The sequence below is a fragment of the Cucurbita moschata genome, unplaced genomic scaffold (genome assembly GCF_002738365.1).
Source record: "Cucurbita moschata cultivar Rifu unplaced genomic scaffold, Cmos_1.0 Cmo_Scf00025, whole genome shotgun sequence".
NCBI classification, from domain to species: domain Eukaryota; kingdom Viridiplantae; phylum Streptophyta; class Magnoliopsida; order Cucurbitales; family Cucurbitaceae; genus Cucurbita; species Cucurbita moschata.
The window spans coordinates 3089739-3116600 of record NW_019268541.1 but is presented as its reverse complement, the minus strand read 5'-3'; the positions used below and the strand labels follow the sequence as shown (position 1 = coordinate 3116600).

The 26862-nt window shown below is 34.6% G+C and overlaps 2 protein-coding genes and 1 pseudogene across 5 annotated transcripts in view; 2 read left to right on the top strand and 1 right to left on the bottom strand.

The window, feature by feature from the left end:
* Positions 1 to 357: 357 nt before the first annotated feature.
* Positions 358 to 12899, top strand: LOC111461347 (annotated as a pseudogene).
* An 8217-nt stretch (positions 12900 to 21116) lies between these two features.
* LOC111461418 lies at positions 21117 to 24966 on the top strand. 4 transcript variants are annotated; one of them, XM_023104933.1, is made up of 4 exons: positions 21117 to 21343; positions 21855 to 21858; positions 21967 to 22110; positions 22923 to 24966. In XM_023104933.1, exon 4 carries the CDS (start codon positions 22947 to 22949, stop codon positions 24882 to 24884), a length of 1938 nt encoding a protein of 645 aa, XP_022960701.1. In that variant the 5' UTR covers positions 21117 to 21343; positions 21855 to 21858; positions 21967 to 22110; positions 22923 to 22946; the 3' UTR covers positions 24885 to 24966. The 4 variants fall into 4 exon arrangements, with proteins under 4 accessions (XP_022960701.1, XP_022960700.1, XP_022960699.1 ...); XM_023104932.1 differs by lacking the exon at positions 21855 to 21858; XM_023104931.1 differs by lacking the exons at positions 21855 to 21858; positions 21967 to 22110.
* A 56-nt stretch (positions 24967 to 25022) lies between these two features.
* LOC111461420 (4-diphosphocytidyl-2-C-methyl-D-erythritol kinase, chloroplastic-like) overlaps positions 25023 to 26862 on the bottom strand; it is a 6038-nt gene continuing 4198 nt past the window's right edge. The window contains exons 8-12 of the mRNA XM_023104936.1: positions 26454 to 26546; positions 26267 to 26366; positions 25914 to 26013; positions 25703 to 25788; positions 25023 to 25271 (exon numbers count right to left, since the gene is read on the bottom strand). Of these exons, the coding sequence (XP_022960704.1) occupies positions 25171 to 25271; positions 25703 to 25788; positions 25914 to 26013; positions 26267 to 26366; positions 26454 to 26546 (480 nt within the window). The 3' untranslated portion in view covers positions 25023 to 25170. The remainder of the gene's footprint in view (positions 25272 to 25702; positions 25789 to 25913; positions 26014 to 26266; positions 26367 to 26453; positions 26547 to 26862) is intronic.

Genomic DNA, 26862 nt, shown 5'->3' with positions numbered 1-26862 from the left:
AACTTAGCCATTGGCTAAAGAAAAACACAAATGCTTCTTTTACTATATTTTCCAAGTCTACTTTCAAATACAACATACATGGCTTTATATAGCCTCAAAATGAAACTATTAAAGACATTCTAAGAGTTGTAACATTCATACTTAATGGTCATAATTAACCATTATGTAATTGTAACCTAATGTAAATAAAAAGTCCTAAAATACATTAATGAAATACAATAACTCTAAATTACTCTAAATTATAATCCACCCAAAATTTATAACATGAAACTTCATTCTTCATAATGAATTGAAATATCTTTTGATAATTTCAACAATATTTTCTTCACATCTTCATTGAAGTATATTGTATGATTGATGTCTCTTAGTTCATATCAAGCAGTATCATTGTCTATTAGAGAAACAGAGTACAAAGCAGCGACTAGAGCAGCTCAGGAAAGTACATTGTTAAAACTCTTGATGGAAGATTGGCACCAGAAAATTGACTATCCAATACCACTTCATTGCGACAACCAATCTGTGATTCGCCTAGCAGAAAATTCGGTGTTTCATGCTAGAACAAAGCATGTGGAGGTACACTACCATTTCATTAGAGAGAAAGTCTTGAAGGAAGAAATCGAGATGCAGCAGATTAAGACAGATGATCAAGTGGTAGATTTGTTTACAAAAGGCTTAATACTGGCAAACATGAGAGTTTTCGCTATCAGCTCAACATGATGCAACGAATGAGAACTAGTGCTGATGGGGAGTGTTAAAATATCATCACTAGCCCAATAGGGTTAAGCCCAACCCTTGTATGAGTAATTATATTTATGATTTATGATTTTAGAAATAAATGTAGAAAAATGATTTAGGTTTTTGAAGAAAAACGTTAAGAAATTTTAGGAATAGATTGACTACCTTTATAAATACCCTCCACACTATTTAGTTCATCATTCGTTTTAGGAATAGATGGACTACCTTTCGTATAAATACCTTCCACCTTATTCAGTTCATCATCCCAAGAAATCACAAGCAATACAAAGTAGTAGTTTCTACAGAGTGTTTTGTAAATCTCTTTTCGATTGATCTTAATAAAGTGTGCGAGTGTTTCCCACAGAGTGTTGTGTTCAACACAGAGAGTGTTTTCCACAGAGAGTGTTTCTACATAGTTGTGTTCAATTGTGGGCCATATCCAACAATATGCTCCCCACCTGTCTTGAACCCTTGTCCGTCTCCCCTACGTTGGTCCTTGGCGTCTTCGAACCTTTGTCCGTCTCATTCAAGTTGGTCCTTGTTGTCTCTCTCATGTTTGTCTCCCTCACGTTGGTCCTTGTTGTCTCCCTCACGTTCGTCTCCCTGTTTGCTATTAACTGCACTATCTTTTTCTCTACCCATGATTGGATGTAGCTTTAATTACTTTTATGTCATTGTAGGTACGGTTGTCTCTCAGTCTTTCTTGATTTCACTCTCTCTATCAGGCTCTCACTTTTGGGTTCCCCTCACCTATGAGTTTTGGCCATTGTAGCACCCCGTCGCTCCTCCCTTTGTTTGATCAGCCCATCATTACACCTGCATATCGTAGGTACAGTTGCCTCTCTCTTTTTTGATTCTGCTCTCTCTCAACCTCTCACTTTTGGGTTCCCCTCACCTATAAGTTTTGACCATTGTAGCACCCCGTCGTTCCTCCCTTCGTTTATTCAGCCCATCACTACACTTGCATCCGCACTTGATCACCACGCACACTAGACATGTTAAGACTTATTTGTTGCACACATAATGTGCTGCCTTAACTCTCAAATCTTCATTTTGATTTGATTCTATAACTCTATTTGATTAGATTGATTCAACTTTTTAGGTCAATTCAACTGATGCTAATTTAAGGTGCTTGAACTTGTAATTAAGGTACATGGCTTTGTTAGGGCTTTGTTAGTGTTCATGGTAGTTTGTGTTGTATATGATTTATGTGATGATTGTGAACAAATTTATTATGTTATTACTTTCTTTCTATAGAATTTGATGCATACACTGAATGACCCAAGGTTTTTGTGGCATTTATTGTAACAACCCAAAATTTTCTACTTAATTTAAGGTCGTTACTATATACGTACCATAAACATTGAATGCGGAAGACTTCATTTAAATTCCATAAAACATAACCTTTAATTTAAAACATAACCATGAACTTACGTGTTTCGAAAACATCTTTAAAACGACATAACAAAAGACCCGAAATAAAATAAATAAGCGTTTAAGTTTAAAACATTCTATATTATCCTAAGTCTAAGAAAATAAATACCACTATTCTATGCATGTGCCATGATCTCGAGTTGCAATGCCGTCGTCAGCCGTACAGGAATGCCTTGCCTTAACCTAAAAAATGTAGTACCACGTGGCTTGAGTATTTAAAGAAATACTCAGTAAGTGACCCTACTATTGGGGTTAAATGCAACAATCACATACAATGAAATGATGGGACCTATCTTTCGTTTCGTTTCATTTCGTTTCGTTTCATTTTTTCTACGGTGTAATCCTAACAGGTAATCGTGGACGTGTACCATATACTCTACACGCAGCCCATACGTGCGAGTATGAGCTCACCAGCTAGTTCGCACACTGTTGGGCCACTGTCCCTAGCCGGTGGGCATACTTTGGGAGCCCCTTCTACCGGGACCCGTTAAAACTAGAACCGTCACGGCAGCGCTATGCAGGGCATAACGATCGTTGTCCTGCCATTTGGATGTACGCGTCCGTACCCTCGTGATGGGATAGGGGTATCCCCCAAATGCATGAACACACAATATGCATGAGGTCCCACTAGTCCTACAGTTATCATTAATGAACATAACCCCCTGTCACGTTTTCATGCTGACATGTCATTCTTATTCTCATTCTCATTCTCATTTCTTTACATATCATACATATTCTTAGCGGGGTTATGTTTCATGCAATTTACCGTATTTCATGTCATACAATTCATGCAGTTACATTCAAATATTCATACAAACAAGCCATGATCATTCAAGGACCACCCATCGTCACATGCATAACATATCACATCAGACTAAAAGCATACATAGCATACAATGTACCATATAATAAACAAGTTATAACGTAAACACTTCATAGTCATATCGTTTTCTAACTTACCATAACGCTATCGTTCTATCAATCTATCACAAACCTATCCCTTTCTACCCATAACCTAACCATATTCTTTCATCAATCTCTCCTATCCATAGCACTCCGGTATGTAACCTAACCTTAACGTTTCATGAACGTATCTTACTTCTATCGTTACATTTCATTTTGTGCATTCTTCTCATATCCTATCTCAAACATATCCTTGAGTACATCGTACCATAATTATTATCATACAAACCACATATAATAACATAACATAACATAACATATAGGAAACATATCGATCCACAGACAATTCACACATATCAATATATATATGACACATGCAGAACCACAAGGCACGTGTCAACATCAAATATAACCATGTCGATAGTAAGGTCACTTACTTGGCTAGCTTAAGTCGTTGTCACAAATATATCTTTAATGAAAGTTCGATTCCGTCCTTTGAAATCCGAGTCAACCTATATGAGCCCATGACATTAGTTTCGGGTTAGAATTCTACCGTATTATTTCTCTAATTTACATTGGTCCATGGTTAGAAATCTTGAAATGTTATAAATTTATAATTATATTTTTATTAAAAATCTCATTTTTCATGGTTATGTCGTACAAAAAGTAGATACAGCTAAGTTATTATGAGCTTTACTATTCTCTGTATTTGTCATCTGTATTTACCTTTCCCTCCATGTTTAGTTTATGGTTTTTAATTCCTTAATCTCTTTTTTTTTATGTCTTTTAATTCTGTTCTCATGTATTCCAAATTTACATGGATTTTTATTTCCAAATCTTTGCCTTTTAATTTTGTTCTCATGTATTCTAAATTTACAGTGGATCTCTGTTTCCAAATCTTTTCTGTTTCCTATTCAGAAGTTTTCTTGGCCATTCTATCTTTAATCTATTCATTTGTGGACAAAAATTTCATCTAATATTACTAGTCTAACCTGATTTACTATAAATAATTGACATTTAGTTTCTAACTCAAAGCTAGGTTAGTGTAATAATTCAATGAAGATCTAACTATAATTTGTTGTGATTTCTGAAAAGTAGGATAAAAGAAAATGAAGATTTAATATATACCTTATTCAATCTCACCTGGGTAAAGGCCATTCTCATTCTTTTTTTATCAAGTGGTGAATCTCACCCGGGTAAATGTCATTCTCAGTCTTTTTCTTTTTTTCTCCTCAAGTAAATCTGAAGATTATATTTTTCTGTCTTTTTTTTCAGTAACTGTTACTTTCGTGCGTAAGGATGAGTTGATGAGAGATAACTGCGGGAATGGATGAGAGGTTAGTGGAGAGGAGTGGGGAAATGTTATTTTTATTTATTTATTATTATTATTTTAAGTACTTTTTATAATTATTTTTATTTGTTTATTTGTTTATTTATTTTTGGCTATTACATTTATCCATTTGTCTTGTGATTTTTTATGTGACAGTGACTAGATTCCGAAGCTAACTTTCATTGGTTGTATTGAAGCACATCAAATGTTTTTAAGATAACAGATTTAGGTCTTTAAGTTTCACGATGAATGTTCTTGATTGCATATGCGTATCTAAGCACACGCAAGGAGTTGCTTATTGAAAATTTTCTTACTCTAACGGAGGTATTTAAAAAACCCGATGACCACAAAAGCTCTGTAACGACCCAAAATTTTCTACTTAATTTAAGGTCGCTACTGTATACATACCATAATCATTGAATGAGGAAGACTTCATTTAAATTCCATAAAACATAACATTTAACTTAAAATACAGCCATGGACTTACGTTGTAACGACCCAAAATTTTCTACTTAATTTAAGGTTGCTACTGTATAACTACCATACACATTGAATGCGGAAGACTTCATTTAAATTCCATAAAACATAACCTTTATCTTAAAACACAGCCATGGACTTACGTGTTTCGAAAACATCTTTAAAACGACACAACAAAAGACTCGAAATAAAATAAATAAACGTTTAAGTTTAAAACATCCTATTCTATCCTAAGTCTAAGAAAATAAATGCCACTATCCTATGCATGTGCCATGATCTCGAGTTGCGATGCCGTCGTCAGCCGTACAGGAATGCCTTGCCTTAACCTGAAAAATGTAGTAGCACATGGCTTGACTATTTAAAGAAATACTCAGTAAGTGACCCCACTATTGGGATTAAATGCAACAATCACATGCAATGGAATGATGGGAACTATCTTTCGTTTCGTTTCGTTTCATTTCGTTTTGTTTCGTTTCGTTTTCCCTACGATATAATCCTAACAGGTAATCGTGGACGTGTACCATATACTCTACACGCAGCCCATACGTGCGAGTATGGGCTCACCAGCTAGTTCGCACACCGCTGGGCCACTGTCCCTAGCCGGTGGGCATGCTCTGGGGGCCCACCGGGACCCGTTAAAACTAAAACCGTCACGGCAGCGCTATGCAGGGCATAACGATCGTTGTCCTGCCATTTGGATATACGCGTCCGTACCCTCGTGATGGGATAGGGGTATCCCCCTAAATGCATGATCACACAATATGCATGAGGTCCCACTAGTCCTACAGTCATCATTTAATGAACATAACCCCGTGTTACGTTTTCATGCTTACGTGTCATTCTCATTCTCATTTCATTACATATCATACATATTCCTAGCGGGGTTATGTATCATGCAATTTACCGTATTTCATGTCATACAATTCATTCAGTTACATTTCAATACTCATACAACAAGCCATAATCGTACAAGGGCCACACATCGTCACATGCATTCATATCACATCAACTAAGCAGCATAAATAACATACATTCACGTTCACATGATTTCGTACTTAAGCACCATAATCTAGCATACAATGTATCATATCATAACCAAGTCAATAATGTAAACACGTCATAGTCATATCGTTCTCTAACTTACCATAGCCTTAACGTTCTTATACCTATCACAGACATATCATTACGTGATATACCTTAGTCATATCGTCACAAGAACGTACTCTAATGCTATCATTCCATCAATCTATCACAAACCTATCCCTTTTTACCCATAACCTAACCGTATTCTTTCATCAATCTCTCCTATCCATAGCACTTCGGTATGTAACCTAACTCCAACGTTTCATGAACGTATCTTACTCCTATCGTTACATTTCGTTTTGTGCATCATTCTCGTATCCTATCTCAAATATCTCCTAGAGCACATCGTACCATAATTATTATCATACAATCCACATATTATAACATAACATAACATATAGGAAGCATATCGATCCACAGAAATTCACACATATCAATATATATGACACGTGCCCTGTCAACATCAAATATAACCATGCCGATAGTAAGGTTACTTACCTGGCTTGCTTAAGTCATTGCCACAAATATATCTTTAATGAAAGTTTGATTCCGTCTTTTGAAATCCAAGTCAACCCACGTGAGCCAATGACATTAGTTTCAAGTTTGAACTCTATAAAATTATTTCTCTCATTTACGTGGTTAAAATTCTGATATTTACTGTTAGACAAAATTTAAGGGAGTTCAATGCCCTCTAATATTTCCTGTTTTATTTTTAAACTGTGTTCAACATTCCTACTTCCAAATCTTCCCTTTTTATTTTTATTATTATTTTTCTTTTCCGTTAACAGTTTTGTATTTCTATCTCTATTTCATTTTTTCATTTCCCTTGTCTTTCTCCTCACTTAGTTAACGATTATATTCTTAGCTTTTAATTTACTCGATTCATTTGGTTATATTCTTTTCCTATAATTCATATAAAATTACAACCTAAATCATTGCAACAATTCAGTAAATCTAAATCATTGCAACAATTTAGTAGATCTAAAATATAATTGATTGTGATTTCCTAAACTCATACAGTATCCTTTTCATTTAATCTCTAATTCAAAACTAAATAACTGTAACCAAATTAATATTATTTAATTAAAATAAAAGGAAGATTTAACATAGGAATACTGAGCTCTTCAAATGACATATCTTCTCCCGCGGAACTAAATCTGCTTAAACCTTTTGTTTTGTTTTTTTTTTTTCTATTTGTTTTTGTAAAAAGGAAGAAATTCTGTGTAAATCTGCGGTTGTTTTTACCGAAAATGAATTTCCTAATTTGTTGCCAAATTTATTGGTAGGGAAGGAGTGGTGAGAGATTGAAGGAAGGAGGAAGGATTGGTTACCAAATGTTTTTCGTCTTTTAATTTTTATTTATTTATTTATTATTTTATTATTATTATTATTATTATTCTTATTATTATTCTTATTTTATTTTTTTCGGTTGTGACAAGCTCAATCAATTCAACCTAACCCTTACGGTTTGGGTTGGGTTATCAAATTATTTAGGTTAGGTTAGTTCATGTGTTCCCTTACCATTAGTTTGGTTTGAATAGAACCCACCCGAATTAATAGTTAATTTAAAAATGTCAGGTTAGTTCTCATTACCTGTTCTTTAGATTATGCCGAGTATTCTCGAAACGTTGAAACAAAATTATTCAATTTTGAAAATTACATTAAATTTAATACAATTTTAAAAGGGGAAACTTATCATAAAAAATATAATAATATTTGAAAAGAATTTATAATTTGTAAAAAAAAATGTCACGTTAATTTTCATTACCTGTTCCTTAAATTTCATCGAGTATTCTCGAGACGTTGAAACAAAATTATTCAATTTTGAAGATTACATTAAGTTTAATACAATTTTAAAATAGAAAACTTACTATAAAAAAATATAATAATATTTGAAAAAAAAAGTCACGTTAGTTCTCACTACCTGTTCTTTAGATTTCGCCGAGTATTCTCAGACGTTGAAACAGAATTATTCGATTTTGAAAATTAAATTAAATTTAATACAATTTTAAAATAGAAAACTTACCATAAAAATATAATAATATTTGAAAAGAATTTATAATTTATGTCACCTTAATTTTCAATACTTGTTCCTTAGATTTCGTCGAATATTCTCGAGACGTTGAAACAAAATTATTCAATTTTGAAAATTACATTAAATTTAATATAATTTTAAAATGGGAACTTACCATAAAATAATAATAATATTTGAAAAAAAGAAATGTCACGTTAGTTCTCATTACCTGTTCCTTAGATTCTGCCGAGTATTTTCAAGACGTTGAAACGGAATTATTCAATTTTGAAAATTACATTAAATTTAATACAATTTTAAATAGAGAACTTACCATAAAATAATAATAATAATAATAAAATTTAAAAAAAAATATCACGTTAGTTCTCATTACCTATTCCTTAGATCTCGTCGAGTGTTCTCTAAACGTTAAAACAGAATCATTCAATTTTAAAAATTACATTAAATTTAATATAATTTTAAAATAGGAAACTTCCCATTAAATAATAATAATAATAATATTTGAAAAAAAAAATGTCACGTTAGTTCTCACTACCTGTTCCTTAGATTCCGCCGAATATTCTCGAGACATTGAAACAAAATTATTCGATTTTGCAAATTACATTAAATTTAATACAATTTTAAAATAGGTAACTTACCATAAAAAATATAATAATATTTGAAAAGAATTTATAATTTACAAAAAAAAATGTCATGTTAATTTTCATTACCTGTTCCTTAAATTCCGCCGAGTATTCTCGAAACGTTGAAACGGAATTATTTGATTTTTAAAATTACATTAAATTTAATATAATTTTAAAATAGGAAACTTACCATGAAAAAATATAATTGTATTTGAAAAAAAAAATGTCACGTTAGTTCTCATTATCTGTTCTTTAGATTATGCCGAGAATTCTTGAGACGTTGAAACAAAATTATTCGATTTTGAAAAATTACATTAAATTTAATACTATTTTAAAATAGAAAACTTACCATAAAAAATATAATAATATTTGAAAAGAATTTATAATTTATGTCATGTTAATTTTCATTACCTGTTACTTAGATTTCATCGAATATTCTCGTTAGAAACAGAACTATTCAATTTTGAAAATTACATTAAATATTTTGAAAATTACATTAAATTTAATATAGTTTTAAAATGGGAACTTATATAAAATAATAATAATATTTGAAAAAAAAAATGTCACGTTAATTCTTATTACCTATTCCTTAGATTCGGCTAAGTATTCTCTTGGAAAAGTAAATTAGAATCAGTAAATCGGAACTGTCTCTGGACCCCGCGGGCAATTTTGTTGCTCAAGGTTCTCTCGTTCTCTCTCCTTCGATCCAATCTTCACCCACTGTTCTTGATTCTCCCTCTTCCGTGGCTTTCCACTGCTCCTACATCGCTCCAGTACGTCTTTCTGTACTTCAATCTCTGTTCAATTTCATATTAGGGATTGATATTTTTGTTTCTGCATCTTTCGTATTTTGATTTGATTCTATATTGGGAGCGTTATTGATGCTTGGTGCACGAAGTTATTCTAACTCAGTGACTGATTTGATATCTGGCGTGTATTTGGGTTAATTTATATGATTTTGGAATGTTTCCTTAAAAATCTTACAGAGAATCTCAATCGAGCGAGGGTTTGAAAGCCTCGTTTGAGTGATGATTCTGATTAAGGAGATGGTGCCTGTAATGAGGGATATTTCCTCTCAGCTGCAGCAGATTGTCTCCTCTGCTTGTGAGAGTAGAGGAATGTGGCTATCCCACCTTGGTTGGAGAGTGAACCGAAGTATTCCATATAATTGTGTGAAACCTCTCCTTAAAAGAAGCGTTTTAAAAACCATGAAACTGAGGACGACAAATAGTGGGTCAAAGCAGACAATATCTACTAGCGGTGGACTTGAGTTGTTACAAATGGCATAAGGGCTCGACACCGAACGGTGTGCCAGCGAGGACGTTGGCCTCCAAGGGGGGTGGATTGTAAGATCCCACGTCGGTTGGAGAGGAGAACGAAGTATTCCTTATAAGAGTGTGGAAATATTTTCCTAACAGACAGCGTTCTAAAAATCGTGAAGCTGATGGCGATACGTAACGGGCCAAAGCCGGCAATATCTTCTAGCGCTGTTTTTGAGCTGTTACACGGATGGTGCATCAAGAAGTCTGTCAGAAGAAATGGGGACAGCGAATGTACTATTAATTCATGGCTATCAAGTTGAAATTCTGGAGCTTTTACCCTATCTGAGTGCAATTACTTTATATAAGCCACATGAACGTATTTGGGATTTGTCATTTCTTGTAGTTAAATTACATTTTTGGTTTATATGTTTCCATTTCTGTTCTTATTTTCTTCTTTTGTTTATCGTAGCTTACCAAATACTCTTAGCAATAGTCCAGCATCCATTTATCAACTCTAAACGAACTTTTAACATTGACCCAAATTGGTATTTTTCAACTAATATAACCTTAGAGTATGAAACAAATATCTTTAAAGTACATGGACCAAATTGATATATAGGTCAAAATATAGGGAGTAAAATGCAATTTTACTCTGCTTTTCTCTTGAATAGTGAGTATCCAATCCATCCCTTCCAGCTTAATTGGATGTCGCTTCATTGTCTGGGCTAAGCTTATACAATATTAATCCTTTTTTATATTCTGGGTTCTCTTTTTGGGCAGATTATAGCCTTTTCCTTTTTTATCTGTGATGCAATCTTCATAGCATTTACTTTACTAGTTTTTCTTTATCTTTAACGATATTGTCACTAGATATGTCTTCATTTTACGGGCATTTACTGAGTTTCCAGTCTACGGGGCAAGTGCTAGACCCCAATGAGTAGGAGGGAGGGCGCGGTGGTTGCTGCAAAACCTTGGGTGTGAGCCTGAGCGGAGCGGCCATCAGTGCAGATTTCGGTGGTAGTAGCAAATATTCAAATGAGAACTTTGAAGACCGAAGGCGGGAAAAAGTTCCATGTGAATGGCACTTGCACATGGGTTAGTCGATCCGTAGAGACGGGGGAAGCTCGTCTAATAGCACAATAGCGCGAGCTTCAAAAGGGAATTGGGTTAAAATTCCTGAACTGGGACGTGGTGGCAACGGCAAAGTTAAACTTGGTTATTTGGTTTTTTTTCCAAATTGTATTCTATGAACGGTCAGATAATTCTGTGCTTAGTATTTTTTTTCTTACATACGTTAGTCTATTGTGTGTAAATGTTTGATTTTGTCTACAAAATTGATTTTCTTAACCAATTCACATTTCATTGCAGAATCCTCTACATGTAGGAACAAACCTGGGCTTTTCTTTAACTGTTGCAATGTAGAGGACGAAGTCGTCTGATGGCGACGACACCCATTGGTGCTATCAATGCAGCCATTTTTTCTGGCTTAATGGAGAAGAAATAGTTTGCCCTTATTGTAATGGTGGTTTCATTGAAGAACTTAACAATGCACGTGATGAAACGCTTCAAAATGACTTTAATCCAGACGCAGAAGATCTTTCAACCGAAGTGCCTCCAATTTTTGAAGCCGTGTTTGCATTGGTGGGGCGAAGAATCCCCTATCCAAGATTTGATCTTCTTGAGACCGTCAATGCTTTTACCGGCAAGAGAATGGCTTGATGTGAGATCTCACATCGGTTGGGGAGGAGAATGAAACACCCTTTATAAGGGTGTGGAAACGTCTCCCTAGCAGACGCGCTTTAAAAACCTTGAGGGGAAGCCCGAAAGAGAAAGCCCAAAGAAGACAATATCTGCTAGCGGAGGTCTTGGGCAACAAATGGTATTAGAGCCAGACATCGGATGATGTGCCAGTAAGGAGGCTATTCCCCAAAGGGGATAGACACGAGGCGGTGTGCTAGCAAAGACGCTGGGCCCGAAGGGGGGTGGATTTAGTGAGGATCCCTCATCGATTAGAGAAAGGAACGAGTGCCAGCGAGGACGCTGGGCCCTGAAGTGGGGCGGATTGTGAGATCCCACATCGGTTGGGGAGGAGAACAAAATACCCTTTATGAGGGTATGGAAACCTCTCCTTAGCCGACGCGTTTTAAAAACCTTGAGGGGAAGCTCAAAAAGAAAAGCTCAAAGAGGATAATATCTGCTAGCGGTGGGCTTGGACCGTTACACGTGGCTTCAAAGTTAGGAGGTGACCCGGTTCTGCCCCATGGCAGAATTTGGATTCTTTTAACTCTTTTTGGTTATTCCATGAACGCATGCCTGTTCTGACTTTCGCTAGCATCACTCCAGAAGGTAGATCGAGTCAGTGTTTCGGGACTGGAAGAGTTAGCTGCCAGCTTTCCTTGAATGAACACAGGGATCCAGTTCCAACTCCTGCTTCTAACTCTTCTATAGAAGCAATGCCTACAATCAAGATTGGCCAAATGCACATTGTAACCATATTTATCACACTGATTGCATACTTCCTTGGCTAGTCCAACACAATACTTGCCCGGTATGTCGGCTCGAGCTGCCTCAGCAGGATAGCAGACACGGTCGGGGAGGGAACAGCAGCAGCCATAGTGAATTCCCAAATGAGCGAGAGATTACTCAACAAAATCTGAGGTGACATCCATTCCCAGATCTTTTTGCTCCTCGTCGAAGGGTCACTCGTTTCAGCAGTGGGATTCATATAAATGGCTTATCTACAGATCAACAACATGATAACGAGATGAGGTACCCCTGAATAACCTTTTGATTGCCAAGTCTATTGCTTTTCTCTACTAGAGCATGATATGTGAAACCTATGTTCTAATGGGGCATAAGAAATAAGAATCAGCTCTCAAGTTAGTGATATCTACGGCTGTTCTTTTTTGTTTCTTTTCTTGTGTATAGTGATATGAAAAGAAAAAATCATACTATCTATTATGACGACTTGCACTAGAAAAAGGGGTTCTAGAGCTGAAATCATACAAGTATAGTTATATGGGTTGAGAATTGTTGGGAGCGAGTCTCACATTGGCTATTTTGGGGAATGATCATGAGTTTATAAGTAACGAATACATCTTCATTGATATGAGACCTTTTGGGGAAGTCCAAAGGAAAGCCACGAGAGCTTATGCTTAAAGTGGACAATATCATACCATTGTAGAGATTCGTGATTCCTAATATGATATCTGAATCATGTCCTAAACTTAGCATGTCAATAGAAGAATTTTCAAATGTCGAATAAAGAATTGTGAGCCTCGAAGGTGTAGTCAAAAGTAACTAAAGTGTCGAGCAAATGGTGTACGTTGTTTGAGGGCTCTAAAGAGGAGTCGAGCCTCAATTAAGGGGAGGCTTTTCAAGGGCTCTATAGGCCTCAAGGGAGGCTTTATAGTATACTGTATCCAAGATTCTCACAGATGGGCTGAAATGACAATTGCTTGTCTCTGTCTTCTTTTTTCACCTTCTATAAAGGCACAGATATTCTTGAGATGAGATAAAAGGATGGTTCGAGATATGAAAATTTAAACCTTCGACCGTAAGGAGTACAAGTAAATTACCGTTGAACTATGCAAAGTTTAATAGTTGTCATTGAATAAATATAGATGTAGTGTATATATTCATATATATTAGCTTTTGAAAATGCGTGATTGTTTGATGGTTGAGATTTATGTTCGTTAGACTCTGTAATAATGTTTTCTTATTTAATAATTATTTGATTAATGTATTATAATGTTACTGGTGGTTTCTAAGCCAAAGTCCATCAAGCGGAAGAACTCCAAAAAGAAAAGTAAACTTTGCGAGCTCCTCGAGACCGAGTCGAGGAGCACCGTTGACTACCCAAAGAGTCGGAACAATCTTCGAGTGTGCCACAATCGAGTTGAGGAGAAACTTCCTCCTATGATTTTGGTTGACTAAACACTCAGATCTACTCGAATTTTATATTACTTCGTTTCTCGATAAGAAAACGAAGAATAGTCCTCGTCATGCTAGATTCATTCCTCTCCCATATCTTAAACATCGAGGTCATTCATCCCCTTCCTTGGATCCTGCTTTTGATGATGATGATATCAAAGCATCATGGCCAACGAGAGATGATGGCGACAATGAATTCGAGGGATTGAAAGAGGGAGAGCTAGAAGAAGACGAGGAAAGAAAACAAATTAGTGAAAAAGACGGGAAAAAAAGAGAAGAGAGAACTTTTCTTAAAATTATTTTTAAAAAATGTCATGTTAGTTTCCGTACTATTCCTGGGATTGTGCCGAGTATTCTCTGAAACGAGATTATTCAATTTTGAAAAACAAAATAGGGAACGTGCCATAAAAAAATAATATTTGAAAAGAATTTTAATACATGTTTGCAAAAAGTGTCGAGACGTTGAAACATAATTATTCGATTTTGAAAATAATATTAAATTTAATACAATTTTAAAATAAGAACTTACCCTAAGAAAATATAATAATTTTTTAAAAGAATTTATGATTTGCAAAAAAATGTCACGTTAATTTTCATGACTTGTTCCTTAGATCCCGCCGAGTATTCTCTTAACGTTAAAACAGAAATCATTCAATTTTAAAAATTACATTATATTTAATATAATTTTAAAATAGGGACCTTTCTGTCAAAAAAAAAATAATAATAATAATATTTGAAAAAAAATGTTACCTATTCCTTAGATTCCGCCAAATATTCTCAAGATATTAAAATGTAATTATTTAATTTTAAAAATTACATTAAATTTAATAGCATTTTAAAATAGGAAACTTACCATTAAAAAAAGTATAATAAATTTGAAAAAAAAAATGTCACGTTAATTCTCATTACCTATTCCTTAGATTCCACCGAGTATTATCTAGACGTTAAAACAGAATTATTCGATTTGGAAATTAAATATTAAATTAATACAATTTTAAAAATAGAAAACTTACCATAAGAAAATATATATTTGATATATTTGAAAAGAAATTATACAAAAACATGTCACGTTAATTCTTATTACCTGTTTCTTAGATTCCGCTGAGTATTCTCGAGACCGCTGAAATAGAATTATTTAATTTTGAAAATTACATTAAATTTAATAGAATTTTAAAATAGGAAATGTCACGTTAGTTCTCATTACCTGTTCCTTAGATTCGGCCGAGTATTCTCAAGACATTAAAAATGTAATTATTTGATTTTGAAAATTACATTATTACCATAAAAAAGTATAATAATATTTGAAAAAAAATGTCACGTTAGTTCTCATTACCTGTTCTTTAGATCTGGCCGAGTATTCTATAGACGTTGAAATAGAATTATTCAATTTTGAAAATTACATTAAATTTAATACAATTTTAACATAGAAAACTTATCATAATAATAATAATAATAATAATAATATTTGAAAAGAATTTATGATTTGTAAAAAAAAATGTCACGTTAATTTTCATTATCTGTTCCTTAGATTTTGCCAAGTATTCTCGAGACGTTGAAACAGAATTATTCTATTTTGAAAATTACATTAAATTTAATACAATTTTAAAATAGGGGAATTTTCCATTAAAAAAACAATAATGTTTGAAAAAAAATGTCACGTTAATTTTCATTACCTGTTCCTCAGATTCCGCTGAGTATTCTTAAGACGTTGAAATGGAATTATTCGATTTTGAAAATTACATTAAATTTAATACAATTTTAAAATAGAAAACTTACCATAAAAAAATACAATAGTATTTGAAAAAAAAAAAAAGTCACGTTAGTTCTCACTACCCGTTCCTTAGATTCCGCCGAGTATTCTCGAGACATTGAAACGAAATTACTCAATTTTAAAAATTATATTAAATTTAATATAATTTTAAAATAGGGAACTTTCCATAAAAAAAATATAATAATATTTGAAAAAGAAATGTCACCTTCATTTCAATTACCTGTTCCTTACCTGAGTCTTCTCTAGACGTTGAAACAGAATAAATTGATTTTGAAAATTACATTAAGTTTAATACAATTTTAAAATAGGGAACTTTCTATCAAAAATAAAAAAAATGTCACATTAATTTTCATTATCTGTTCTATAAATTCCGCCGAGTATTCTCTCGACGCTGAAACAGAATTATTCGATTTTGAAAATTATATTAAATTTAATATAATTTTAAAATAGGAATCTTACCATAAAAAATATAATAATATTTGAAAAGAATTTATAATTTGCAAAAAAAACATGTCACGTTAATTTTCATTACCTTACCTATTCCTTAAACTCCATCGAGTATTTCCGAGACGTTGAAACTGAATTATTTGATTTTGAAAATTACATTAAATTTAATACAATTTTAAAATAGAAAACTTAACATAAAAAAATATAATAATATTTGAAAAAAAAAATGTTACGTTAGTTCTCATTACGTGTAACACCCGAACCCCGATGAGAAACTTAAAAACCTAAGTTTTTCAATTGAACTTTCGAGATTTTATTGAGGATCTTAAAGAATGAATTTTGAGACAAGGTAGAAAAGAAAAATGTTTAGAAATATCTTTAAGAACTCAAGAAAAATGGTGAAAGTCAACCCGGGAGGGGTAATTTGGTCATTTTGCCATCTTCCGAACCTGAAAGGGAGGTTAGTAAAGAATGAATAAAAGAATAGAAATAAAAATGGTATGGAAAGAGAGGAAAAGAAAAGAAAAAGAAAATAGAGAGAGAGAGAAAGAAGGTTCTAAAGAGAAGGAGGAGTAACGGCTACTTCCAATCCGACCACAGGAGTCCGATTCCGGTGAGATTTCTTCACAAATCCTTCACAGAATCGTCCAAAAACCGTCAAGGAACGAAGAAAATCCGTAAGTAAGTTCTTGAACCTTTGTTTTCGGATTTTTCTCATATCTGTGAGAAATATTGACAGTTACATTCTCGAATTTGAGTATGTTAATTCAAAGAGGATTGCGCTCATAATCCGTGAAGGAAGTCTTGCTCGATGTATATTGGAAATAGGAGTTCCAACTTTCACCGAAAATGTAAGTATTGATGTTTCTTGCCAACTGTGGACTAAGTTCATTATCACCGTGGTTAGAAATAAATTATAAGAAAAATACCTATATGTAGATGAATATGAGGTCTACAAATCTCGTGAAGGAATCATATTAATCCGAGTTATGTAGAAAGAAATACGAGAATGAGAAGAAAATAGAAAATAATCGGTTTTCTGGAAAATTGCAGAGATGAGAGGAGAAGTCGAACGCCGGAGGGCTACGTGTCAGGTAGGGAGAGGGCCGCGCATTGCTGGAAAGATGGGACATGTGTCCGGCGTGTATTGGCATTTGACTATTTTTCATCTCGATTTTGAGACTGACCTAAGTCTAACTTGATTTAGGACCTATCAGCAAACTTCCAAGAAATTTGGAGCTCCTAATTAGCCGTAAAGTAAGCTTTGAAGGGCACACTTCATTCCTGTAAGTAACCACACGGATTTATGAGGGCATGCTAGAACAAATTATCCCTGGGTGGCTAGATCTAATGATCCTCTGTACTTGTGAAGTCAAATAAATATCTGTTTGTCTTGCTGCCTTTATGAGATTCGTACTCGATGTTTGTATGCTTGCTGGACTATCTTTCTACTGCTTTTATCTGTTCATACCATGTTAGTGGACGAGAGAATTTGTGTATGTTACCGCCCCGTTGAGCTTGTATGATTGTATGCACTATTAATCATACATAAACTCCTGTTGAATAATTTGTGTATCTGCGCTCCAGGTATCAATGGATGTTACCGCCCTCTTGAGCTTGTATGATTGTATGCACTGTTAATCATACATAAACTCCTGTTGAATGATTGTGTGAACTTACGATATGATTGATAAGCGCTATAGTGTTGTGTTACGCCTATGGTGAACTCTTGTAGGGATTGAGTTGGATTTAGTTAGGGGACCCTCATGATGTTACAGTCCATGGTGTCGTGTGCGATGCTTAGAGGGAGAGACGCTTTAACCCCAGACTGATATGGACTTAGAAGTCTTGATTGAGTGAAACTGGAAGCCAAGGCCCCTAACTCAATAGTTTTAACTACCCTTGAGATATAGAGAACCACATTAGGACCTCGAGGTGTAGAGAGATGACCTCTTAGCCGACAGTATCTGGTATAGCGTTCGAGTATGCTTCGCTTCCCTTCCTACTCTAATGTGGTACCGTTGAGCTAGCCGAGACGCCAGTTAGGGAGATGTTACTCTTTTTTTCCTACTCCGGTGTGGTACTGTTGAGCTTAGTGAGACGCCTGTTAGGGAAGTGTTACTCAGTGCTAGATTGACTACTCTGCATGGGGATCTGTCTTATGGTAAGATGTCGCATGCGAGTGGGTCAGGGTCGCTTGCATGATGGGTCCGTCCTGTGGAAGGACGTGATCATGCAGTGACTAATTCTAGCTGGGTTGTACGAAGGGTACATGTAGTTATGAGGGAGCACCTCATCCTCAAACGCTGAAATACCGCTTCAAAGGTTAAGTCCTTCCACTCCGATCTGTGTAGTGAGAGTATTGAGACTCTAGGGTCTAGAGTATAGTTGGTAGTTCTCTCCTAAACTTGGATGTGATTAAGAGCCTACAAGTAGGTTGCTTACTGAGTATATTTTTATACTCACCCCGTTTCCCTTTTTTTTCTTTTTTTCAGGTACCAATCGAGGTGGGGAGGTGTTCGAGAGCTGCACTATCACAGAGGGGTGTCGTTCCGGAGCGTCAGTCCCTAGTCGGTCTTATAAAGTCTTTTGTATTTCATTTTATATTTGTAATTCCTTTTGTAATAATTTGAAACAAAATTTTTCTCTCTTTGGTTTTAATTAAATGGTATTTTTATCTTTTACTTTACTTTTCTTTTCTTTTTGTTTGTTATCGATTTCGTCTTTTTAGTCATGATTCGATTTTTCGAAGCCTCGAAAATTGGTCATGACATTACCTATTCCTCAGATTCCGCTGAGTATTATCTAGACGTTAAAACAAAATTATTCGATTTTAAAAATTAAATATTAAATTAATACAATTTAAAAATAGGAAACTTACCATAAGAAAATATATATTTGAAAAAGAAATTATACAAAAACATGTCACGTTAATTTTCATTACCTATTCCTTAGATTCTGCTGAGTATTCTCGAAATCGTTGAAACGAAATTATTTGATTTTGAAAATTACATTAAATTTAATATAATTTTAAAATGGGGAATTTACCATAAAAAAATATAATAATATTTGAAAATAAATGTAACGTTAGTTCTCATTACTTGTTCCTTAGATTATGTCAAGTATTCTCGAGACGTTAAAACAAAATTATTCGATTTTGAAAATTATATTAAATTTAATACAATTTTAAAAGGGGAAACTTACCCTAAAAAATATAATAATATTTGAAAAGAATTTACAATTTGCTGAAAAATGTCACGTTTATTTTCATTATCTGTTCCATAGATTCCGTCGAATATTCTCGAGACATGAAAGCGAAATTATTTGATTTTGAAAATTACATTAAATTTAATACCATAAAAAAATATAATAATATTTGAAAAATAAAATGTCATGTTTGTTCCGTCGAGTATTCTCGAGACGTTGAAACAGAATTATTCGATTTTGAAAATTACATTAAATTTAATACAATCTTAAAACAGTGAACTTTCCATATACAAAATATACTGTTTCTTAAATTCCGCCGAGTATTATTTAGACGTCAAAACAGAATTATTCGATTTTGAAAATTAAATATTAAATCAATACAATTTTAAAATAGGAAACTTACCATAAGAAAATATATATTTGAAAAGAAATTATACAAAAAAAAACATGTCACGTTAATTCTTATTACCTGTTCCTTAGATTCCACCGAGTATTCTCGAGACGTAGAAACGAAATTATTTGATTTTGAAAATTACATTAAATTTAATATAATTTTAAAATAGAGAACTTACCCTAAAAAATATAATAATATTTGAAAAGAATTTATAATTTGCAAAAAAAAATGTCACGTTAACTTTCATTACGTGTTCCTTAGATTCCGTCAAGTATACTAGAGACGTTGAAACGGAATTATTCAATTTTGAAAATTATATTAAATTTAATATAATTTTAAAATTGGGAACTTACCATTAAAAAAAAATAATAATATTTGAAAAAAAATGTCACGTTAGCTCTCATTACCGGTTCCTTAGATTCCACGAGAGTATTCTCAAGACATTGAAACCGAATTATTCAATTTTGAAAATTAGACATTAAATTTAATACAATTTTAAAATAGGAAACTTACCATAAAAAAAATATATAATAATATTTAAAAAGAAATTATACAAAAAAAAAAAATGTCACGTTAATTTTCATTACCTGTTCCTTAGATCCCGCCGAGTATTCTTTAGACGTTAAAACGGAATCATTCAATTTTAAAAATTACATCATATTTAATATAATTTTAAAATAGGGAACTTACCATTAAAAAAAATATATATTTAAAAAGAAATAAAAAATGTAACGTTAATTTACATTACTTGTTCTTTAGATTCCGCCGAGTATTCTCAAAACGTTGAAACGTAATTATTTGATTTTGAAAATTACATTAAATTTAATACAATTTTAAAATATGAAACTTACCATAAAAAAGTATAATAATATTAAAAAAAAAAATGTGACGTTAGTTCTCATTACCTATTCCTTAGATTCGGCCAAATATTATCCAGACATTAAAACAGAATTATTCGATTTTGAAAATTAAATATTAAATTAATATAATTTTAAAATAGCAACTTACCATAAGAAAATATAATAATATTTGAAAAAAAATTATACAAAAAAAAAAATCACGTTAATTCTCATTATCTATTTCTTAGATTCCGCCGAATATTCTCGAGACGTTGAAACAGAATTATTCAATTTTGAAAATTACATTAAATTTAATACAATTTTAAAATAGAAAACTTACCATAATAAAATAATAATAATAATAATATATAAAAAATAATTTTAATACATGTTTTGCGAAAAGTGTCACGTTCCTTAGATTCCGCCGAGTATTGTGAACGGAAGTATTCGATTTTGAAAATTAGACAAAAACTTAGCATAAAAAAAAATAAAAAAATAATGATTTAATTTTTTTTTTAATAATACATGATTTGCACATATAATATCATGTTAATTATATAATAAAAGAATATAATACTTTATTATAAGCTCTATAAATACGTATATTTCATAGATTATTATTACAGGGAAGAAGAATTTCAGTTAATTACTACATTTGGAATTATCAAAATTTCTCTCTCCTCTTTTTTTTTTTTTTTTTTTTTTTTTTTTTTTTTGCTTTCTCTCTCCTCAAAACCCTAATTTCATCTGATTCAGCTTCAGCCTTGTAATACCTATCTCATTTCTCCTCGCCATTATCGTTCATCCGTAAATTTCTCGATCTGCCGTATCTAATTTGTAGCGTCAACGAATATTTGCAATCCAATCCCCAAGGTCGCTCTCTTTTTCTCTCTCTTTTGCGGTTCTTGAAAACTTTTGTTATCTGCTCTCGAACTATGTACGAGTTTGTGTTCGTGTTCGAATTTGTCTTGTGTTTTGGAGCCAATCTTCTTCAGTCAACTTCAAACGTTGTGTTGGATGATATCTCTGCGTTTTAATGGAGTTTGGCGGCTCTGGAGTACCACCTGCCGTTGGATTTTGTTGTTGTTTTTTTTTTTTTTTTTTTTTTTTTGTACTGTTTTCTGTTGAATCTTCAGTCGTCTCTTTGGCGTTGTTGCATGGTTTTAATTTTTTGTTGATCGTTTGTGGTTTGGAGAAACTGGAATGAAATTGAATGTTGCGCTTGAATTTGGAATGAACTATGGATTTTGACTTTTTCGCATTTTCGTTCTTTCGCTTTTCGTTATTAGCATCGTTTGTAATGAGTTCTGTTGGTTATTTCTTGCATGTTTCTGATTCTTTTCCAATTTATTCTTGTTCTTCTCTGCAATGCCACAAATGTAAGAGAGGTTGGTGCACGCCTTTTTCTATCGTCTTTTTGGATGATTTAGGCTCTCGTTTCTCATATTGTAATTCCAATTACGTATGTATTCTTCATCTACTATTCGTGATGCTAGACTCTGAAGAACCATACTAGTTCGGCCTGCTTACTTCTTATACAATGGTTGGCTGAGCTTTGTGATGTTGAATTCAACAATGCTTCTTGAGTTCTGGACTTGGAAGAACTTTATAGGATTGTTTACGCGGATTGTTTACGCTTGGTAAGTTTTTTTATTCAGTGTAGGATTGTTGCATTCGATTTTAGTGGAGGAATGGTTTCTGTATTGAAGTAGCCGGAGACTCATCTCTTACTTAGAGGCCTGTCTGTTCTCAATTGTTCTGGAACCAATCCTCCTCTCTTTAGATGTGCAAACTGCTATCCATAAACATAAATGACTGTCACTGAATTGTTCTTGGTGCTCTCCCTTTTATCAAGGAGATAAAAGTTTTGTGGTTAGGGTTCATTAGAACCTCTTTTGGGACTTATGGCTGGAAAGGGAATGAAGAGTTTAACGATGAAGAGAAATAACTTCTGTTTGTTCTTTTTTATAATAATCTTGAGGTGATTTGGGTCGGAGTAGAAAAGATCAAGGTTGATTGCAATAGTGTTCTTTCGTACCGGTACAGGTAAGTACAGATTTGGAAATTCCATGTGATGCTGTGATTAGAACAGATGAGTTACTGGGGCTTTGGTAACTTATTAGTTAGAACAGTGAATAGTTTGCTACTCCATAATACAATAGTTCTTATTTTAGAATTTTCCAGTAAAAAGTACATGAGGTCACAGGCTATTATTTGAAGTAAACGGTGCTAATCGACATTAAGAATATAAATCTTCAGTTCTTCATGTGTATGTTTATGCTGATTATGTCTGTGTTTTGTTGTCTTGATAGAGTTAAGTCTTAAGAGTCATATGTTTGTATACATATTCTAGTTGCTTGTAGACGATCAATATAGTCATTTATTTGTTTAGATGAACTAAGCATTATCATTTATGTTACAGAGATCTGATGTTGTGTATTGCACATTTCAGAAAGAATTTTCTAGCTGTAGAGAGATGTCTCCAGCTTCCAAATCTAAACCAAAAGACAAGAAAGCCAGCAAAGAAGTACAGAAGCCTGCACCAAGGCCGACAGGACCTGCTGCTGCTGGTAGTAGCGGTGTTCCCGCTACTGCATATAATCCTCTTTCAGGAACCTTCCATGCACTTGAACCAACAGTATCTGTTTCTTCACCTCTTCATTCCAGTGATCAATTCAGGAACATAGATGATACAGATGCTCAATCTGGGGTTCTACTTTCTTCGGTGGCAGAGTACGATACTGTTTCGAATACTGGTAGCTGGTCTGGGGAGTCAGAGGACCATAAAGACAAAAGGTCTAACCCTACTGTGAGGCCAGAAACAATCCCAGGGGCAGACATTGATAAACGAGAAAAAACCCGTCTTAAGAATGAGAAGAAGCATCAGCGTCAAAAAGAGAGACGTGCCCAGGAATTGCAGGAACGCTGCACTGGCTACCTTATGTCCAGAAAGCTTGATGCTCTTGCTCAGCAATTAGTTTCTATGGGCTTTTCGCAAGATCGGGCGACCGTAGCTCTCATGCTAAACGAAGGCAATATAGAGGAGTCAGTTGCATGGCTTTTGGAAGGTGGTGAAGAGGCAGATGATCCGGCTAATCAAGATCTTGGTGGGCACAATTTAAAACTTGACATATCAGAAGAGCTTGCCCGCATAGCAGATTTGGAAGCACATTATAAGTGTACAAAACAAGAAGTTGAGAGAGCTGTTGTTGCTTATGAAGGTGATCTGGAGAAGGCAGCTGAATCCTTGAGAGAATTGAAGCTCGATCCGGCTGCTGCTGCTGCTGCTCCTCCTCCTCCTAAGCCCGAAACAACTGTCGACCCTCCAACCGCTTTGAGCAGTAAGTTGCCTGGTAATACTAGTCAAGCCTTAAGACCACAAGCGAACCTCAATCCTCATTCAATTCAACAAAGAAAGGAGGAGAAGGATTTTAATTACACAAAAGGAGCAATTACAGCCGGTATGTCTATTGCCAAGAACATACCGCAGCCTCCGAGGAGGAGTCAGCCAAAGATGGAATGGGGAAATTATGAACAGATCATAACTGATAAAAGGTGGTCAAGTGCAGGAACTAGCCCCGTTTCCTTCTCTTTGGCATCACCGCCCTCTCAATTGTCATCTCCACCATCCAGGAACGAAACTCGTAGTTTAACAACTGGAACCGAGTTTAGTAGTCTTCAATCTGGTCCAGCGAGAGAACCCAGTTCGGTAGTACAGGGTCGGAACCCGTCATTGCTCACCAAACCAGCTTCTGTTGGTACTATAAGTTCATCACCTCCTGCTGGTCGGTATTCGACGTCGTCTAGTGGGTTTGTGCCGCAGATTCGCAGCTCAACAAGTTTCAAGGCGAGTGACATGACCTCGACTCAGATGTATCCTCAAGTTCAGTATCAGCAGCAGCAGCAACAGCAACAACGACATTTTATCCCTGAAGCCACCCACACCACTGTTCCATGGAGCAGAACAGGTGCATCATCTCCCATAGCACCTGCAACCTCCCTTGGACTATTTTCAGGAGCAAGTTCAACCCAATCAGGGTTGACGTCTCCTGTAGATTGGAACACGGGTTGCTCGATGCCTAATTTAGACTACACCGACATAGACTGGTCGGTGGATAGATCTTCAGTCCGACCTGGTGGGTTGCTGCAGGGGCTGAACTCCTCCTATGTTCCGAATAGTCCGCACCTTTATGAATCAAATACCTCTCGATTGGTGGATGCTCGGCCATTTGGGCAGTTGGGTACTTCTAATTTCAACAGAGATCCAACTGGAGGCGCTACCGAAATATCAGCTAATAGTTCTAGAGAGTGGACTTCTCCGTTCGAAGGGAACGATATTTTCAGTTTTCCTAGACAGTTTGTCTATTCTCCTCCATTAGAGGAGAAGAAATTTTATGATAATAAACCAAATTAAAAGAAGAAAAACAAAGTGAGTTTGATTGATTTTTTGTTCCTTCTTTTTAGATTCATGTCGAAATATCGTTTCTATTTTCGTTAGCGAGCTCTCTAACTTACGAAAATGTTCTAGCAATGGTCATGGAAATCACATAAGTTTCGTAAATAACTCTCTTTTGACATAGAAAAAGAGCTCAAGATCCCTTCCCAAGTTTATCAATGGAGGATGTAGTTTAACTGTCATACAAGAATCCTCACTAGAACAAGGAACATAAGCTGAACCTCTATTTCATCCAATGAGCAAGCTATCTAGCCAATTCAGGATGCTCGGAAGGCGGACTACGAGCTGATGCCGATGCAGGCTCTCGATACCATTGATTTGCTTCACGGGTGAGAAAGTTTGCCTCTGCATTCAGAACTTTTCAGGTAAGATTGCATCCAAATATTTGATTTGAGAATACACCAAAACAAATCGCATCCAAACATTTGATTTGAGAATACACCAAAACAAATCGAGGAGAGTAGAGAGAAATCTATATACTTTCTTTCATTCTATACGAATATTACTTAATTGGTTTATCTTCTTCCGCACGTGTAGCAGATGATGTCAAAATTATTAAAAGGGTGAGTTTGGAATGACTTTTCGAATACTAAAATATGGAGTTATACTTTTGTTCGGTTATCAGTCATGTAAGTTTTACAGGCTAGCCAATGAATATAACTTCTCTAACGGGCACAGGGTATGAAAAAAGTCCCTACAACGAGGACTTGTGCATCGATGGTGGTGCGAGGTAAAAAATATAGAGGAAACTAGCCAGGGAGCGTTCGGGTTGTTACCTGCCAAAAATACGTCCTGAAATTCATCGTCGTTATATATGAAGCCTGGAGGATCTGGGGACCCAATTCCTACTATTGTGCTACCACTGCATGAAATAAAATTTGAGGTGGTGATATGATGAACAGAAAACATCTGATATTGTCTATAGCATAAAAACAGCATATGAACAAAGATTGAGAGATGTTTGAAGAATTCGTTTAATGTTCTTACCTCCCAGACATGAACACAGCGTCGAATTCGCCACGGCTGGAAGAAATTATACGCTGTTTCAATCTTCTAAGAGACGGGAGGACCTCGAAAGCAGGAGGTTCTGAAGAGAAAGAATGCCAAGGATTGTAAAACATAGTGCATGTTACTAAAATAGGGTCAAATTGATATGTTAAGCAAGTCACTAATGTTCATACGTCACTTAATCTGGAACGATATTATGTTCGTCAAACTTGAAGTTTCAAGGCGTTCATTATATAGCATGTAATTTACGACACGTACTAATTTCACCAACTCGAACTACTTCACAAGCTTGCAAGCGCTCGTTTGAGTAAACATTAGACAAACTCACATACCCAAATCGTTGATACACACATCTTGGGATATTCCGTTCTTGGTGATTTTATCCAACAACGACAAAGGATCGACCTTGCTTGTTTGATCCAATCGTAAGCGCTGAGGAATACAAATCGGCCTTCATTATGAAACGGAAATAAGAACTAATTCTCAGTTTCTTTCAGCTTGTTCTAAAATTTCCATTACCTTATAAACTTCTGCTGTAGAGCATGCTTCCTGGGGCTTTATGAGAACCATTGGAACGTCCAAGGGTACTGGAGGTGGAAGATTCTGTACAACCTGGTAAAAAACGAACTCGTTAAGCATTCATCTAGAATGAGTCGTCACGAGCTCATCGGTTTTCAGAATTAACAATGGAAATCGAACTATTCTAGCTGGTAACAAAGAACTCATTAAGCATTCATCTAGAATGAGTTGTCACGAGAACTCGTTAATGCATCTAGAATGAGTCGTCACGAGCTCATTGCATTTCAGAATTAGCAATGGCAATCGAACTATTCTAGCTAGTAACAAAGAACTCATTAAGCATTCATCTAGAATGAGGTGTCACGAGAACTCGTTAATGCATCTAGAATGAGTCGTCACGAGCTCATTG